General features: G+C 50.8%; 8 protein-coding genes across 8 annotated transcripts; 1 reads left to right on the forward strand and 7 right to left on the reverse strand.

Annotated features, from left to right (window-relative positions):
• Positions 1-116: 116 nt before the first annotated feature.
• On the forward strand, positions 117-1,235 carry Aspvir_009710 (PEX11 domain protein; the record flags this gene model as incomplete). Its single annotated transcript, XM_043272848.1, has 4 exons — positions 117-315; positions 388-557; positions 611-928; positions 1,113-1,235. 4 exons carry the CDS (start codon positions 117-119, stop codon positions 1,233-1,235), a joined length of 810 nt encoding a protein of 269 aa, XP_043128783.1.
• Positions 1,236-1,321: 86 nt separating this feature from the next.
• Positions 1,322-1,855, reverse strand: Aspvir_009711 (uncharacterized protein; the record flags this gene model as incomplete). Its single annotated transcript, XM_043272849.1, has 1 exon — positions 1,322-1,855. One exon carries the CDS (start codon positions 1,853-1,855, stop codon positions 1,322-1,324), a length of 534 nt encoding a protein of 177 aa, XP_043128784.1.
• A 678-nt stretch (positions 1,856-2,533) lies between these two features.
• Positions 2,534-3,565, reverse strand: Aspvir_009712 (D-2-hydroxyacid dehydrogenase family protein; the record flags this gene model as incomplete). Its single annotated transcript, XM_043272850.1, has 1 exon — positions 2,534-3,565. The coding sequence occupies one exon, from the start codon at positions 3,563-3,565 to the stop codon at positions 2,534-2,536; it is 1,032 nt and encodes a 343-aa protein (XP_043128785.1).
• A 168-nt stretch (positions 3,566-3,733) lies between these two features.
• Positions 3,734-5,207, reverse strand: Aspvir_009713 (putative MFS monocarboxylate transporter; the record flags this gene model as incomplete). The annotated part of the gene is made up of 4 exons (XM_043272851.1): positions 3,734-4,519; positions 4,575-4,835; positions 4,891-4,988; positions 5,045-5,207. 4 exons carry the CDS (start codon positions 5,205-5,207, stop codon positions 3,734-3,736), a joined length of 1,308 nt encoding a protein of 435 aa, XP_043128786.1.
• Positions 5,208-5,955: 748 nt separating this feature from the next.
• Aspvir_009714 (zinc-binding alcohol dehydrogenase family protein) lies at positions 5,956-6,914 on the reverse strand (the record flags this gene model as incomplete). The annotated part of the gene is given in 2 exon segments (XM_043272852.1): positions 5,956-6,801; positions 6,819-6,914. The coding sequence occupies 2 exon segments, from the start codon at positions 6,912-6,914 to the stop codon at positions 5,956-5,958; spliced, it is 942 nt and encodes a 313-aa protein (XP_043128787.1).
• Positions 6,915-8,302: 1,388 nt separating this feature from the next.
• On the reverse strand, positions 8,303-9,060 carry Aspvir_009715 (uncharacterized protein; the record flags this gene model as incomplete). The annotated part of the gene is made up of 4 exons (XM_043272853.1): positions 8,303-8,470; positions 8,603-8,657; positions 8,705-8,871; positions 8,941-9,060. The coding sequence occupies 4 exons, from the start codon at positions 9,058-9,060 to the stop codon at positions 8,303-8,305; spliced, it is 510 nt and encodes a 169-aa protein (XP_043128788.1).
• Positions 9,061-9,591: 531 nt separating this feature from the next.
• On the reverse strand, positions 9,592-10,710 carry Aspvir_009716 (uncharacterized protein; the record flags this gene model as incomplete). The annotated part of the gene is made up of 3 exons (XM_043272854.1): positions 9,592-9,891; positions 9,937-10,142; positions 10,209-10,710. 3 exons carry the CDS (start codon positions 10,708-10,710, stop codon positions 9,592-9,594), a joined length of 1,008 nt encoding a protein of 335 aa, XP_043128789.1.
• Positions 10,711-11,182: 472 nt separating this feature from the next.
• On the reverse strand, positions 11,183-13,024 carry Aspvir_009717 (uncharacterized protein; the record flags this gene model as incomplete). Its single annotated transcript, XM_043272855.1, has 3 exons — positions 11,183-11,575; positions 11,982-12,444; positions 12,780-13,024. The coding sequence occupies 3 exons, from the start codon at positions 13,022-13,024 to the stop codon at positions 11,183-11,185; spliced, it is 1,101 nt and encodes a 366-aa protein (XP_043128790.1).
• Between the last annotated feature and the right edge of the window lie 3,569 nt (positions 13,025-16,593).

The following is a 16,593-nucleotide window of genomic DNA, read 5'->3' on the forward strand; positions in this document are numbered from 1 at the left end:
GTCTGAGATGGACCGATAAGCTCAGAAAGCCAAATCTTACGCTTCAACATAAAGTTGTAAACATTTCCCTCAATCTTGATCAGTTGAATCCTATCACACTGGCCAACAACATCACAATGGCAGTGAAAGCCCCTCATCCTCCCACCCCTTCAACCCCCTCCCCAATCAAACAATTCTCCAACTTCACACGCACAGGAGCAGGCCTCGAAAAAACCCTCCGACTCATCCAGGCCCTCGCAACAATCGTCATCGAAACCAGCATCGACAATGAAACAGTCACGACCTGGTCAACCGCCAAGTCGCAACTAGCGCTGAGTTAGTCCCTGTATCTCCATCATAGACAATGCACCAATCTGTACTTATGCGTCTGTCTCCGTCTAACTCTAGCCCGCCGCTTCTTCCGCTTCTTTAACTTTCTCGATTGTTTCGAGCGGGTGTATGCGCTGCTAGGCAGTAGCAGTAGCAGTTCTGCAGCTGACAGGTTACCGGCAACGCTGCTTGAACTCGGCCGGTGGACGTGTTTAGGGCTGTATTTTGTGTTGGAGGATTGTACTATCGTGAGTTTTCTCCGTCTTACTCGTTTATCGACGGTGATGGACTAATGAGACAGCTACACGCGATGAACGTCTACCCCGTGTACTGGAATAAGCCCGTTCTCGTTGAGGCCTACAAATTCTGGTTCTACGCGTTGGCGTTATCGATCGTTGGGGCCTTGTGGGGTCTACTGTTTGATTCTGGTTCTACTTCTGCTTCTGCAGGTAAGAAGGAGCAGGATGAGAAGAAGGGCGGGAGTAGCAAGGAGAGGAAGGTTGGAGGCTCTGGTCCCCTAATGAAGCGGATTGTGGTTGATGGCTGTGATCTGTTGATTCCTGGGGTATTTTTGGGATGGATTCAGGTGAGTGAGGTGGTGGTGGGCATGGCGATGGTGGTGAGTACAGTAGTCGCGGGGAGAGATATTTGGATCAAGGCTCAGCAGGCATAATGGAGTGTCGATGTGATATGTACAATGAGGATGTTGTCTGGTATATAGAAATCTCCATCCCTGGCGCTAATTATATAGTGTTTTCCCTGCGTCGAAACCCAGCTATTCCATACCCAGGCTTAGCCCTCAGGGTCTCCACGAGGAGCTGAATCAGTCTGAGGCGTCTGTCGAAGAAGATATTCGATCACTGAAGGACCATATCGATGAGTTGCATCAGAAGATGAATGCAATCAAGAGCAAAGCCGTATCATAGACCTGTGCAGTACTAAGTACACCAATATCCCAATGTATATATACCCCGAACGTCTATCAAGTCTACTCTATTCTACAAACACATCATCACAGCTGACCGTCCCTCTCCCTCAACATCTCCTCGATATGCGGATTCAACCAGTACCCCTCCAGCTCCTCTCTCCCCATCGTCTTCGCCCCAGAGATCCACCCTTTGCACTTCTCACTGCCGCAGTTACAGTTGAACGCCTGGTCCATCTCCCACTCGGAACTGGGATAGAAGAACGTCAACGCATCCCCGACCTTCAACGGCCGCTCGTCCACAACCCGCACCTCCATCTTGTGCATATCAAAGTTCAAACTCGGGTCGCATGAGTGGTTGCAAAACACCAGGTCGGAGTTCAACTCGATGTGGCTGTCCCCGCCGGTCTGGACGGATGTGTAGGCCTTCTTGGAGGGCGTGGCGGTGGTGATTTTGGCAAACACGGCGCCTGCCGGGAGCGAGACCAGCGACGAGGCGCTGCTGCCAAAGGCTTTCGGGGAGCGGTTGACTTGAATCAAGCCAGGATGGGTTGCTTGGGGGGTTGTTGTTGTTGTCGTCGTGGTGGTGAGGTTGGATTCCTGGACAGCGATCGGGGCCATTGTGGTTGATATAGAAGTTCAATTGGATCAATTTTTGTAGAGATTGTCAGATGAGATATTGGGGATGTCAATTGAAGAAGTAGAGAATCAATTATTAAGGGAGTCAAGTGGTATACAGAAATAATCCTGAACCGGAAGTGAGGTACCCCGCCTACTTATACGAGAGATGAATGTGAATGTGGGGTGGCCCGATTCCTGCCGCTGTTCCTGTCGCTGATGGCGTAGTTTGCATCATTTGTTTACTTGCTTCATTAATATCATTAATATAAGCACTAGCTAACTCGAATAGGTCTATGTCTCCCTTCTACCGAGGAATGCTGTGCAGCGGAAAGATGGAACATGGTTCTGTGGGTCCGACTGAGCTGTTTGCGGTGGTCAGTATTATTTATTATGCCGAGGTACAACTGTCTACATCTACAAAACACAATTGCCCACAGCTATATTAGGCTCGATTAAGGTTCTGCATAGCCTGACAGTCTGATTGGCATCTGAAAGGACGAATTGGTCCATCCGGTGAGCATCCACATGCAATTCGACTCTAGCAGGTTTCAAATTGACTTTCATACCAGGTGATTTACTCCATCAGGATAGGCAGTTAGCAATCTACGGAGTATGGATATCCCACATGTCATGCAGCCCAACGATGCATGATACCACTATGTACATTATTTCATATGATCAATTCAGTCTGACTTGCAGCTCCTTGCCATCCAACCACCGCTCCAAATTCGCAGCCGCCTCCTTATACCACCCATTGATCAGCTCCTCCTCCCCATATCCCATATGCGGCGTCAACAGCACCTCGCTGCGCCCATCAACTCCCCAAGCCGTCGTCCGCCACGGACTGTCAACAGGTAGCGGCTCCGGATCAAACACGTCGAGCGCCGCACCCCGGATCCGACCCGCGTTCAGCGTCTCCAGCAGTGCCCGCTCATCAATCAGCGGACCCCGCGACGTGTTTACGATCATGGCCTCCGGCCGCAGCGCAGCCAGCTCCTCCGCCCCGACGATCCCCCGACTCCGCTCAGACAGCACATAATGCACGCTGAGCACGTCCGCCCGCCGCAGGAACTCCCCCTTCTCCGGCACCGCCTCGAAGCTCCCCGCCGGCAACCCCTGCGCGGTCGCCTGCTCGTCGGCCTTATCCTGCGTCAGATTCGCCGACCACGCGATGACCTTCATCCCGAACGCGAGGACCGCGATCCGCCCGACCTGCGCGCCCAGCTTGCCGAGTCCCAGCAGCGCGAGCGTCTTGCCGGATAGATTGAGCCCCAGCGAACCCTGCCATTTTCCTGCCTTGACGGCTGCGTCGTCGCGCGCGACGTGCCGCGCCAGAGCGAGGATCAGCGCCCAGGTGTGTTGTACGGTGGAGTTGACGCCTGGGGGTCGGCCGACGGTCCCGGCGACGGGGATCCCGCGCGCGGTGAGGGCGGGGAGATCGAGGGATAGATTGCGGTTGCCGGTTGTCAGGAGGAGTTTGAGGTTGGGGAGGGCGGCGATGCTTTCCTTCGAAAAGGGCGTCCTTTCTCTCATGGCGAGAATGGCGTCAAAGGGGCGTAGGCGGTCGATCAGCTTCTGTTGTTGCGCTGGATCGCGCGGGTCGAGGGTGTTGGGGAAGTAGGAGATGTCCACACGGGAGGTGAGGTGGGCGAAGTGCCTAGTGGCGAGGTTTTGGTAGTCATCGAGGACGGCGAATTTGATTCTGGACATTTTGCAGGTGTGTTCATTAATTCCTTAATCAATTGGTGCTTGACAAAGCTGACTGAGGTGTTGAAGATATGTTTGTGGTGGTGGCTAAGAGTATAGCCGTGAGCCATGCAACCCCGCAGCTCTTCCGATCTCGGGCCATTGGATGTTGACATGGTGATAGTCACAATTCTACAACAACTTTAACGGCCTCGCCAACACGCTCAACCCGCCCAAAAGAGCTGTCACACCCGTAAACACAATCAGTCCTCCATATCCACTGCCGTACCCATACCCCGCCGTCCACTTCTCCCCCGCCATCAATGCCTCACTTAACGGCCCACTAACCACATTCCCGATCCCCCGTCCGGAACACAAGAACCCAAACACAATGCCCGGATCAGCATAGGCATTCTTCCTCCGCACCTCTCCCAGAATAGCAGGCCACGTCGACGTGAATGAGCCCGCAAAAACGCCATAGGCCACACAGAAAACGAACAATGGCGCCAAACTAACCGCGAAGCCCCACAGTAGGAACGTCGCCAACACTGTTCCAACAGTCGAGATGAGTATACACGTCGTTGCATGGCAGCGGTCAACCAGGGAGCCCATGATGACACACCCAAAGACCGAAGCAAGGTTCAGCAGGATGACCGTCAGCGATGCGGTGAGGTTATTCGCGCCCAGTGAGCGCGCATACGTCGGGAGATAGATCGTGGGAAGGAAATATCCCAGCGCCTCAATGATATTTCCCGCTTGGTAGATCAAAAACGTCCGATCAAGAACGAAAGAGAGGTTGAACGCGCGCATGCTGGACGACGCCGAGATAGGCACTCGCGGTTTCACAAAGTAGAGCAGAGGCGCCGCAAGCACGAACAGGATCACGGCCCAGGCGCGCAGGGCGACCCGGTAGCCGTACGTATTCAAGAGCCATTGTAGTACAACTGGAAGCACGACTCCCGCGAGACCTGTTCCTGCCTGTCCATTTTCAGCACAAAGGACCACAGTGTAGGCTACAGGAGACGAAACTCACCCACATAATCCCAAAAGCCAGCCCCTTCCGTCTTGCAAACCACTCATCCATGAAGATGATGGTCGGCGTGTACGCGACACTCGCTCCGAGTCCGTAGAATACACCCTGGGAGATGATCAACTCCGTTGTGGTCGTGGAGAACGAGCTGAGCGCCAGGGCCAGTGACATGGTCACAAAATCCGCGGGAGCGGCCCAGATGCGTAACCGCGGGAAAGCAAGAAGGATGCCAAAGCTAACGGGGGCAAGGAGGTAGTTGACGCCCTGGAGCGGTGATTAGCGGCTGGTCTTTTGTTGTACGTTGGTGGGAATAACGTACCATTGCGCATGTCCCGATGATGGCGATATTGCTGGACCCTTGGAACGGCTCATGGGTGCTGTAGTAGTCCTGGAAGATACCAAAGGCGAAGGAGAAGCCTGAACCTGAATTAGGTCTGCTAGGAGTGATCGATTGTGTAGGAGTAGGAGCTTACCCCATATAAGGGCCTCTATCATGAAACATGCTGCTAGGAAAAGCCAAGCGTCTTTCCCGCCGTCCATCGGAGGGAGCTGTTGATTATGTTCGTGGTCATGATCCTGAATAGAGCTTAGGGATTGTTCTTCTGAGCGTAGACGCAGTTGAATATCTGACTCCATCTTGTCACTTTGTTGTCGATATGTTGAGAGAATAATGGTCCAAGTCGACTCTGTTGGGTCAGAAAATGTTCGGCTTGTTAAACCGAAGGGCGTGGGTGGGTCAATCACCACTTCACTTCCCACCTCTCACTTCTCACTTCGGTAACCGATTCCGATGAAGAGGACTTTGCCTGACTACCTATTGCCCGACGGCAGATAGATCGGATAGTTTGATGGTGTCTGCATCACAACAGACATATCGTCAAGTTATCTTCAGACTCGATGACAGCGACATATATTCTCGGCCACGTCTCTCCCAAGGTCCAAGATCAACACCAGGCCAAACGATGAGCCTTGCTACTGGGTATTGCTAAGAAGAAGCTTCTGTTACCACTGACATTCCCACATCACCAGATCAGTTCGATGAAGCATTTTTCTCTTCAACATGCATCTACTCACTGGTTTATGTTTGCTTGGTGCAAAGGGAAGTGCAGAGACCATTGCTACAAAGCTGAACCTTGTTTTCTTCCATTTTTGCCAACCTAAAGATGTTAAGGGAGAGATCAATATGCCCATATGTGCCGACTACTGCCATATCTTGATCTATATTGATGATTTCGGTGCTTGGAGATGGGAAAGAAGAAGCAAAAGGACGTGAAGCTGATAGGGGATGTTCTCAGTAAGTACTTTTTTCTTGGTGCTTACTAGCAACAGCAGAGATTATGTGAATTATTGTTGTGCTTCATTATATAAATACACTAGGCGTGATTCAAGGGGTCTCAGCAACATTGTACACCAACTTTTCTCCGCTGACCTTGCCCTCTCTCATCAGCTGCAGGCCATTCAGCACACCCTTCAGTCCATCCGGACAAACCTTGGGACGGTGCGGCTTGACCTTGCCCTCTGCCAGCAGTTTCTCAGCGACCGACCAAAATTTGCTCGCAAACTCAAAATCTTCCGGCTTCGCAGGGACTTCCTTGTCGCCAAACTTGAACTTCTCACCGACGGAAGTGTATCCCAGGGTCCAGCGATCGTTGACATTCTCGCGCTTAATGGGAACAGTCAGAAGAGCAGTGTACTCTCCTCCCTCGGTGCTCAGCGCCTCGTCGCAGAACTTGGCGCTCGATTCCAGCGAGATCGTGTCCATCACATACTTGAGCTTGTTGTCGGTGGCCTTGCGGATCCCCGCCGCGGCGTTGGGGTCGTTGTAGTCATACACCGCATCGGCACCCAGGCTCTTGACGAGCTCAAAATTGCGCGGCGAGCACGTCGTCAGCACCCGGTAGCCGGACAGCTTGGCAAACTGGATAGCCAGGGCACCAGTCGCAGAAGAACCGCCATAGATCAGGAGAGGCTGAGCGTCCTTGATCGGCTTGTCCGGCCAAGCAACCTGAAGACTCTGAAATAGCGATTGGCCGACAGTGGTGATACCGACGCCCAGCGTGGCGGCTTCCTGGAAGCTCAGGTTATCGGGGATGTGGATTTGCAGATCGCCCTTGGCGACGATGTACTCGGCAAACGTGCCGTCCTCGGGCTGCACGGCGTTGGAGCCGTGAACGAACCCGCAGACTCTGTCGCCCTTCTTGAAGGGCTTCTTGACGGCCTTGCCCACTTCCTCAACAATGTCGTGACGAGGATGTAGTCATCGCGCAGCTTGGGGATGGGGCGGTCGGTGACCAAGTTCGCCTGCTTGGGGGCGGTGATGATGACTGCTTTCTGGGTGGACATTTTGATTCTGCTATAGATTCTGGTGTACTACTTCTTAGGAAAGTCGCAGAGAATGGAAGAATTTATATGAATATGCTGCGAGGTGACGCTTACCAATGCTTAAGAATTGACGGTAGAGGTGGGTGGGCCCTATTACGTATTACATCATGACGATCAATCACCGAACCACTACCGCGTTACAAAGTGTCCGAAACTTTCAAGGTTGTGGAACCTTTGTGCTTGGTAGTGTAACAATGCAATGCCAATTGAGACAACGGCTTTTCCATTAAGTGATTTCTAATCAGCTTCAAAATGGATGATAGGGAGGAGACCTCGGCATCCCCGCATCGCCGGATTTAAGCAGCGGGATTACCAGCACGGTGCACAAGCTTTTGCTCTAACCAGGAACAGCCTAGGCCCCGCCCAGTACCCCGCGCTATCTTTCCTATGAATGCCTTCCTTTTTGGGTGGGGCAGTATTTATAGCACGCCAGAATGTTCTAGTCTATATTCTGCATCCAACGGAAGTTCTCTAAGGCTTGTTTGACGCATTTTTAGCTCGATGGTTTGAGTGCATTCGACATTATCATCTTCTGCTGAGCCTGCCAGCCGTTGACCAACACTGAATATATGTACAAGTATTTCCGCAAGGTTCGAGATTTGTCGTCTGGTTAGTCGCGGGAAAAACGGCCAACATGACTGACTTCTTCATGGGTCAGAGTATCTGCAGACTATACCCAGCTACGCCAATTCGCTCTTTGTATCCCTTTGTAGATCATAACAGGGGACTTCAACTAGTCTTTGATAATCGTTTGCGAAAGCAAAATTATTCAGATGATATTAGCTGGGTAAGAATATACATTTTGAGTCCTTAGTAGTGCTCAATCCAATGCTTCACGGTCTGCTGGATGTTATATACAGGAAAACGAATGTGATAGTCCAGATTTTGATAGATGCGCCTCGCTCAATAGTCCTTTGCTCACTTTGAAAGTGGTCATGCATTGCAAACTTATGCTGAGAGGGCTTTCGTGAAGTCCAGAACCGCTTAGCCCAGTTCAGTCTTGTCACCTAGCTTTGGTTCCTCTGCATACTTCATCGCAATGAATGGAGTTTGCGCATGACCCAGCGGTGGGAGGGCAAGTATTGAATTATAATACACTAGGCCAAAAAGGCGTCCGGACATGGTCCTCATCAGTCCAGGGTCTCATATCCATAGTCATAGTGGTATTATATATTTTAACAGCAAGTATGTCTTCTGGAACACACGTTTCGATCTCGATCGTCTTGCGACTAGCGCGGATCCAATTAAGGATGATGAGTTTAGCCCCTCCATTGAAATGGTTTATCCACCAGCTCGAGTCTGGGCCCCGTTTTCTCCGTAATAACTATTGTTCGTAGGTGGTCGAACACCTACTGAACGACAGGTGTTATCAACGACACCGAGGTCTTCGAGCTCTTGAACCCTTCGATAAGGGCTGCGACATGGTCGCGGTCAATTTCTCGGTTTTCATAGGCATTGGTGTCAAGGATGCGGACGTCGGCGGCGATAGCCCCAATGTAGGCCTTGTGAACTTCGGTCTGGTTTAGGTCCCAACCATTGCATGGTAGGCCTCGTTTCGTTCCGTGTAGATTTGTATTGCCAGTCGTGCAGTCCCGTCGTCAGTGACTGATTCACGCCAACAGATAAGCCAGGAGGCTATCTAGTCGAACAGTGATCTTTGTTGACCGGCTGACTTCTTCGCTCTCTTCAATATTTCCAAGACGCCTGTTTTCGTCAGACCCTCATCTCGAAATCGTAAGATGCGGATCTACCGTTTGAGAAGGATAGGACGAGGCTGATCCCACTTGTAGACAGAAGCTTCGGGAGAAGCGGGCGATGATGGGTCTTTCAGGGACTGTTGGAATCTGGTCTTCTCCACATCTGTAGCGATGATAAGTATCAAGTCCAGACGGGACCGACAAAGAGGCTCGTTCTTCTCCTGGTTTCCTCTTGAGTCTGATGTCCTCGCCTACCAGAATGATTCCTAGCTTTTGCTTGCAATCCAAACCCTGAGGACAACCGTGGAGGAAAAGCCGATCTTGCGAAGCTGTCCCCAGATTGTGGTGTCCTTTTTCCTGCCATGCGACGTCACGGACTCGGTCCTGACGCTGGCAGGAACCGACTCCATTATCACGTCCTCCGACAGCCATTGGTTCACGTGGAGATTGACAGCAGATGTGCTTGGCCTGCGAGTCCTTCTTCTGCTGGCTTTTTCGCAAAATTATAAGAAATTACAAGTACGCAACGACTCACGTGGAATCAGCTTGTTGTACCACTCACGGAGACCTTGAACTAGCATAATTATGCTCATTCTTCAGGCGAATGAGGCCACTACGGAGTGAACGTTCTGTCGCGGTCTCTTGGTCTCTTGGTTCTGAGCGGCGGTTAGGCTGAAGTACCGTAGATTTGGCTGTACCTCAATAATTGAGAGGATGTTCAGTTGGCGCATGCCCCGGGCACGAAGTCCCATGGTGGTTCGAAATGGGTCTCTTCATGGAAAATGAGGGTGAACATATTGTTCGGCAAGGTTGATGTGTTTTTTGAAGCTGCCAATCTTGGTATGTCGACAGTAGAAGTCCTCGGAGTGTGCAGGGCAGGTATGAGATGGTTCAAGCTAACAGTGGTCAGCCGAAGTCAGGACAGCTTCGCCCGCAAAAAGTCACAGGTGCAAACCTTCGTATTTATGAGTATAAATGGTGATAGTCATTTCCAGTGCTGCCATCACGCGGCGATTTGTTTGTGTCCTTCTATGAAACGAAATCCTTCGGCATCGGGCGAAGCAGAGCGGTCTCTGCAAGATAGCTTCGTGTCCGAGCAGCACCATGAGCTCCTCTTCTGAGACTTCACCCCTTCTGGTGCTGTCTGCTCCGAACTCGTAGGTGTCGATGCTCTCTTCATCAATCGACCAAGTCGGCACCTTCTCCACGCGCTTGTTTTGCAGCTCTCGTAGGGCAGTGATCTGTCAGTGGAATGGGTTGTCGGAGAACAAGACGTTGACTGCCACCTGCTGCGAGTCTCTCGCCAGGGGCCGAGACCTGGCGTTCTGCATAGGACCTAAAGCATCGATCGTAATTACCGAGCGTTCCAGGTCGTCGTCGAAGCGCACCCATTCCCGCTTCTCTTGTCCCAGGGTCGAGTCAGGAGGATTGTGACTGCCTTTTGACGCATGCCAGTTGATATGCGATTCTGGCACTTCAGGTTGAAGTTCACCTTCATCGCGTCACCAGGCTGTAGGTCAGAACTCATCAGCGAGCTCAAGGAATCCAATATACTGACGGGTGTCCGCCCGTGGTATCTCAATAACCTTCAGGGTTGCGATCGAGTCGGCAAGGGACTTCATTAGCCCCGCCACGTGCTCGTGCTCGTAGATCAGCCCGTAGCCAAGGAGAGTCACGTACTCCTCCCAGCTGAGAAAGCTTGGCTTCATCGATCGGGTTACGACCGGACGATTTTCTTGATTGGGGTAGTCTCCAAAGACTTTGTTCGGGTGTCCCGGATACCAAGCGCGGAGCGGGTCGTCGTTCGCGTCCTCAGATAGCCGTGCGTTGAGTGTATGCTCTGGCCCATCCGTTGGTTTCCAACAATGACCGGAACCCTCAGCAAAGCGCCATGTTCTGCCAGTTCCTATCGCCGACGAGCGCAAGCACAAACTTGCCGCCGGGATGAGTAGTAGACACGATGACATAGCATCTACGCCCATGTTATTAGGCACGGCCAGTGTCGAATTGTGGGGTCCATTGCGAAACTTGTGCAGGTGGCCTAGTATTTTGAGAGCCATGCTCTGAGCGATACGGTGCCTCTTCGTTCTTGTAAAGTCAACAATACTGGACAATGACCGAGACACCAGTCACAAACCCCAGATCCCTTCCGGATTTCTTTCTTTTTAGACCGAACGCCATGTGTCTATTGTGCTTCAAAAGAAACAGCGAGGAAGCCTTCTGTTGCAGTATCATTGGATGATCGTGATGTACACAATGGTGGTCGGAACCGAGTCGTGAGCCTGGAAAGCGTCCACAAGACTACAAGGTTGCCATGTTGACTCCCCAGCTGTGCCCTCTATTGGCCGGAATGTAGTATCATCTAGTCGGAATTGACTTATGATAGTGGGCTCCGTGCTGCCATGGACCGACGCCTGGCCCCCAGTTATTTCATCATAGACCAGGTTCCTAGAGGGTATCTTTCGGCATGCCCGTCTCCATCTTCAGTGCATCTATGGTGACATAGAAATATTATGGCAGATGTCGAGACTGTCATTTTATTCGCGTATGGCGAATCGGAAGCGGGTTGCGAATGCCAATCTTCGCTATAGTGCGGCCCAATGTTTGCTTTAGCCGCTCGGGGCTGGATATCCTGGTCTCAGAAACTGGACTGGCCTTTCTCCTCTGGGTCACCGTGTCGACGTGCAAAATCGCTTCTTGGTGGCGTCTTACAGATGCAAATGCCCCGGGCCATGCATCGTCAGATTCGTTCAGATCGATTAAACTCACATTGCTATTGGCCAATTGCAAGAACTTGCCAAGGGACATGGAAACCTTCAGGACTTCCTTGGTTTGAGTCCAATGCTTTTGCTGAATCGATTCAATCGCCATTCGAAGGACGATATGATAGGCGACTTTGTCGAGAGTCTTCTTGCAGGTGCATACCTACCCTTTGAAATAGAAATGTATCCAGAGATATCGACGTTTGTTTCGGCCTGTGATAGCTATTCAGAGTATCAGTCGCATCCGTCTGGAGCGTTCTCATTAGTGAGACGGTCCTGAATACGTATCCAGAAGGCTGCACAGCCCAGGGGCCAGGGTGCTCAGAAGCTGCTGTGACTTGTTGACGACCTCGCCATCTTTGTCTTGTCAGAATTTTCGGTCCACAGGCTTGCATCTCGTGAACTTTGATGGAGAAGGAATGTTTAAAGAAACGATGAAGGACTGTGTCGTAGTGCAAGTGAATGCCTGGTCGCCTTGCTTTCCCTTGTTGGCTGGCTTGTATGTAGTAGTCCCTATCCATTGTCGGTCCGTCCAGTGGATGCCCATATTTGGAGTCCAAATAAATTACCACCATTCCCATCTCTACCATCTCCACTCCATCATTGCCATCTTCATCGCTGAACTCCTCAGGCTCCCCATAAGTTGGGCTAATAGATGGATCCGACTCTTCATCATTGGCTTCATTGGCATTGACCTCAATGACATTGAATCCATACTGTTTATAGAGGTCATCGATGTTCTTGAAAAGAGATCGGAAGGGCGCATAGTCATTACGCGCAATTGCCTCATCTGAAGCTTTAGTCAAGTTGATAAATTTCCGACGATACAGACGCTTGTCCAGTTCTGAAAGCTCACCCGCTGCAATCCGTTGTAACATTGGGACCTTCAGGTCAGAGCCAACCTTCAAGGTGAAATCATGGATCAGGGATTCGGGGGTAGCCGATGGGATTACTTTGATTAGGCCAGTAGCTCTCTCCCACTCAAAACCAAAGTCGACTCCTCCAAGGAATATAGAGAAAAATGAGGAGGGCCTGTAATATTGTACAGTACCTCGTGCGTGGTATCATGCGAATGACTGCTGGACTCGATTGGCCAAATAACTGGAGGAAGATCTTCAGTCAGCAAGTCTACCGTCAATTAGGGCGCATTCATCTCACCATCGCGCAGTATAAGTAATATAGGCCCCGTCGTCCAGACTGCTGGATGTGTACATGGGCAAAATTGACAGCTTTGGTCCAAATAAGGCTCCCATAGGCCTGCATGCGTCTGTTGGATTTCAGGGACATTGATGACTGTAGAACAAGAGATTGCTCTCGCGCAACTCCGATGTTCGGCTGCCATGGTAGGCCAACCTTAATAAAATGACCCAATGACACTGAGATCTTCACGATCACGGATCTTCGGATTGTGGAATGCAATATCAAGACATTTCACAGACTGGTAGAACTTTTGCATCTCAGCTAGGAGCCTCTCAAAATCCTCACCAGGAGGATCACAGCCACGATGAGGGCGCGATGACCGTCCGCATGTCCACCGTGTCTCGCCTCCAACCTTGCCACGGCGTGGTGGTGTTTTGTCCGGATGGTCTTTGCCGTGTGGTCTGTGACCCATCCAGACAGCTTGGTGTCAAATTGTACAAAACAGAGCACAAACAGAAGAAATATGGTATTTCCCTAGTCAAAGAAGTGATTTCACGTCAGATATTCTCACATGGCTGTTCAGATGCTAGTGAAATCAACATACTCACAAGGACCGAGGGCGTTGAGTTTTGAGGGCTCCTCACTCTTTGCGGTGGCTCGTACCGAGACGACGAAGAGATATTTGCCTTCATTGTCACGGAAGACCAATAAAAGACTATGAATGACAAGAGCGTATCTGTATAGATTCGTAAATCTCGCAAGACTCTCTCTCCATAACTTACTGGTTATTAAATGCGGGGACATGGTGGGATGATTCTTTTAACCATCCCACCAGCTCGCGCCTCCTGTATTATGATGACATTCGTAATCAGAAGAGCAGTGACAGGTGGCTTATCAAGCAGGTCCAAGATGAGAGCATACACCACAGCAGCAAGGTCGGAGTTGATCCGGGAGCGCTGTCAGGAATCGCGGTGATCTTTGGCCCCAGGCACGTCGATGAAAGTTAGAGGGCCCGCCTTGCGGAGATCTCAACCGTTGTAGTTGAAACCATGGTCGAGGTCTGGCCAACTCTGGCGTCTAGGGATTGCGCAGTGGAAAGCTGGGGGGTTATAGAACACTCCACTGACCATATCACAAAGTCGGTTGACCGTGCTTTGGCGGGCATCCTTCATTCCTTCTTTTGTCCTCCACAATTGAAAGCGTGGCCAGCGTCTCAGTGGATTGCAATTTCTCACTTGTTAACGTCTCATACGTTGAAAATCTTATGAATAAGATTTCGTGAGTATTCGAGGAGGTCGGCATTATCCCCAAAAGGCCTAGTGTTTCCAGGGGCGAATGTTGACTTGAATCATAACGCCCATTTTTCGAGTACCGGGTGAAATAGGTCTATTGAGGACCAGTTAATCGGCATACCAGTGATTAGTCCTGTCAGAAACATTGCAGGAAGACGATAAGCGCGGTGTTTGGGGTGGCTTCGCCTTCCGTATCAAGGACCATTACATGCGATACTGAGCCCCGTAGCAACCACAGATAAGAGGAAACAGATGGAAGTGGTAGTCATTGGCAATCGAGGGCATCGTCAGACAAGCGAGTCATGTTCACGTCGAGAGCCATTCTGTGTTTTGGAATACAGCTTGTAAAGGAAGTCGCAGATTTCTCATCTCGCCCATCACGCCGGGGTCATCCCAGCCGAGCTGGCCTAGGAGGGCTGCTGCTATGTGGGTTTTCGGCATCTGAAAGGGCGACGGTCAGGACAGAAGACTGTTGTGAATTTTGACGTCAAATACAGACCTTATCGTGGCATATAGACGGATTACCTGGCTGGTGTGTGCTCAAACGCGCGTGATACAAGTGTTCGCAAATCGTCGTGAGCCCGCTATTGGCTGGCAAAGCGATATGTCTGCCATTTGGCCATTTTCATTCTCAGGCACCATGCCTCGACTCTGGACTTTGCACGCTCAACAGTGACTGGGGAGTCTAAGGCTGTGAAAAGGGTAGAGCCTTCAACCGATTTCATCGAAGGCATGGATGAGTTGCCTAGCGTCACACAAAGCCATCCCATTCGTATTGGTTCCACTCATCATCGATGTTGAATTTGCAGGCTCGAGACGGTCTTGTTCGGTGTCGGAAGTAACTCGCATTGTGAACGGACTGGATATTTTTTGAAGGACTGCCGTTGCACCTCTACCGAGAACCCGGTCGAGGACGTGTCATGTGATTGCTTTCATGTCAAATCTGACATGAGACCATGCAGGAAAATCATCACGAAATCGGCTCAGGGGGAGAGGCCCTTATAAGGAGCCTTGCCGGCCCCAGACCATGGGTTTCCTCTCCTTCGTTGCAATGGTCGAACGGTTCAAAATGGAGACATGTTAGCCCCAAATACTTTTGGCCAGAACAAACTCGGAGTTTTGTCCGGAGGGAAGCTAAGGTTCCAGTATTTGCTGCTGAGTTTCAGTCAGGTCGTCGATGTATAGCGGCGAGCAAGTGTACCGCGAAGTTGCTGGTAACACTGTCAAGCTGCATTCGTCGCTCCCTCCGTTGAGGATGATTTACTCCTAGAAGAACTTCAAATATTAATCTCATATGTTAGATATAAGAGACAAAGTTAAACAGGTATCTTGAAGGATTCGGCTCACCTATAACGATACGAATGTCTTCTGAAAATGAGGTTATGGTTGATTCGGGCCAATGCCAGTGGGCAAGGTCGGTATCTATCCTGCCATTAGTGTGTCTTCCATTAAAGGAATGCCCAATAGGAGGGGGTCATACAGAGTGGATGTCATTCAATCGAGAGTCATCTGTGGACATAGCATCATTCGCTATGTTTGAGGGCCACTCTTTCAGATAGACAAAGTCTGTGAGAGTTCCTCCGTCTGTATTGGTCAGATCCCTCTGCCTGACCGTCAACGTAGTGTTGGAGATAAGCCTCGTAATCAGAGGACGTCGTCGCCTTCATTCTTGTTTCTTTGAAGTAACGACGACAGCCTCTCCTAAACCCTTTGATAAGGGCTGCGACATGGTCGCAGTCAATTTCTCAGTTTTCATAGGCATTGGCGTCAAGGATGCGGACGTCGGCAGTGATAGTCCCAAGATAGGCCTTATGAACCTCAGTCTGGTTTAGGTCCTCTTGGATTTCTGCGAAGAGGGCCGACTGATCTGAATCAAGAGACCGACATTTTCGGTTTCAAGGGCTGCCCATCTGCGCGCTTCGCTCCAGAGCTAGCCAGCATGCTCTGTTCATCGACAAGCGATACTAGGGCAGCTCTTCTGTGCTGACCAGCAATCAGTGAAGGGGTCGGTAAGTCCGCCGGACACCTTCAACTCACTGGGCATTTCTAACAAGTGTCCCATGGCATCTTTTGTCACTCAAGCCGCAGACAAGTGTCTGTCTGGGATTTTGAGCTGGGGGAGTATTGAAGAAGACCATATGATGACGTTCGTTTTTCAATTCGAATCCCTGCGGCTGTCCTTGCAAATCCATTTCATTGCGGTATTAGGACATTCTCGCACACAACGGCCGTATCTGGATTGAAGGAGTGGACATACAGAACAAACAAGATCCTCCCCTTCAGGGGTCCTCAGCAATCGCCTCTCCCTTCTTCAGGATCCTCGGACTTGGTACCTAGATGTCTTCTAAGCCCGTTGAAAATGAGTTCTTCAGCTCACAAAGAGGAGCAGCACCCTCCTTCAACTGTCGATTCGTCGCCGTAATAACTGACCGATGCCGCGCGAACTCCTTCAAACAAACGAATTGAGCTGAGTTCGTTAGCTCTCCCTGCTTGTTGAAACGGAAGAAAGTATCTCACGGTAGTAGAGAATGAAAAGATTGGCCAATTTTACTGGGTCCAGGACTGCCAGCCTGACCATGCTGAGAAGGGTCTTTATATTTCTGACATTCGTTGACAGTTCCGTGTGAGCTGATTGAATCACTCTTGAGCGAGGCCGTGCAGCAAAAAGCCCGAGCCATCACAAGTGCGACATAGCCGCCTGGATATGAGCATCAATCGACACCCGATGCCCTTCGAGCTCTCTAACAGC

This window comes from Aspergillus viridinutans, assembly GCF_018404265.1.
Source record: "Aspergillus viridinutans IFM 47045 DNA, scaffold_9, whole genome shotgun sequence".
Lineage (NCBI taxonomy): Eukaryota > Fungi > Ascomycota > Eurotiomycetes > Eurotiales > Aspergillaceae > Aspergillus > Aspergillus viridinutans.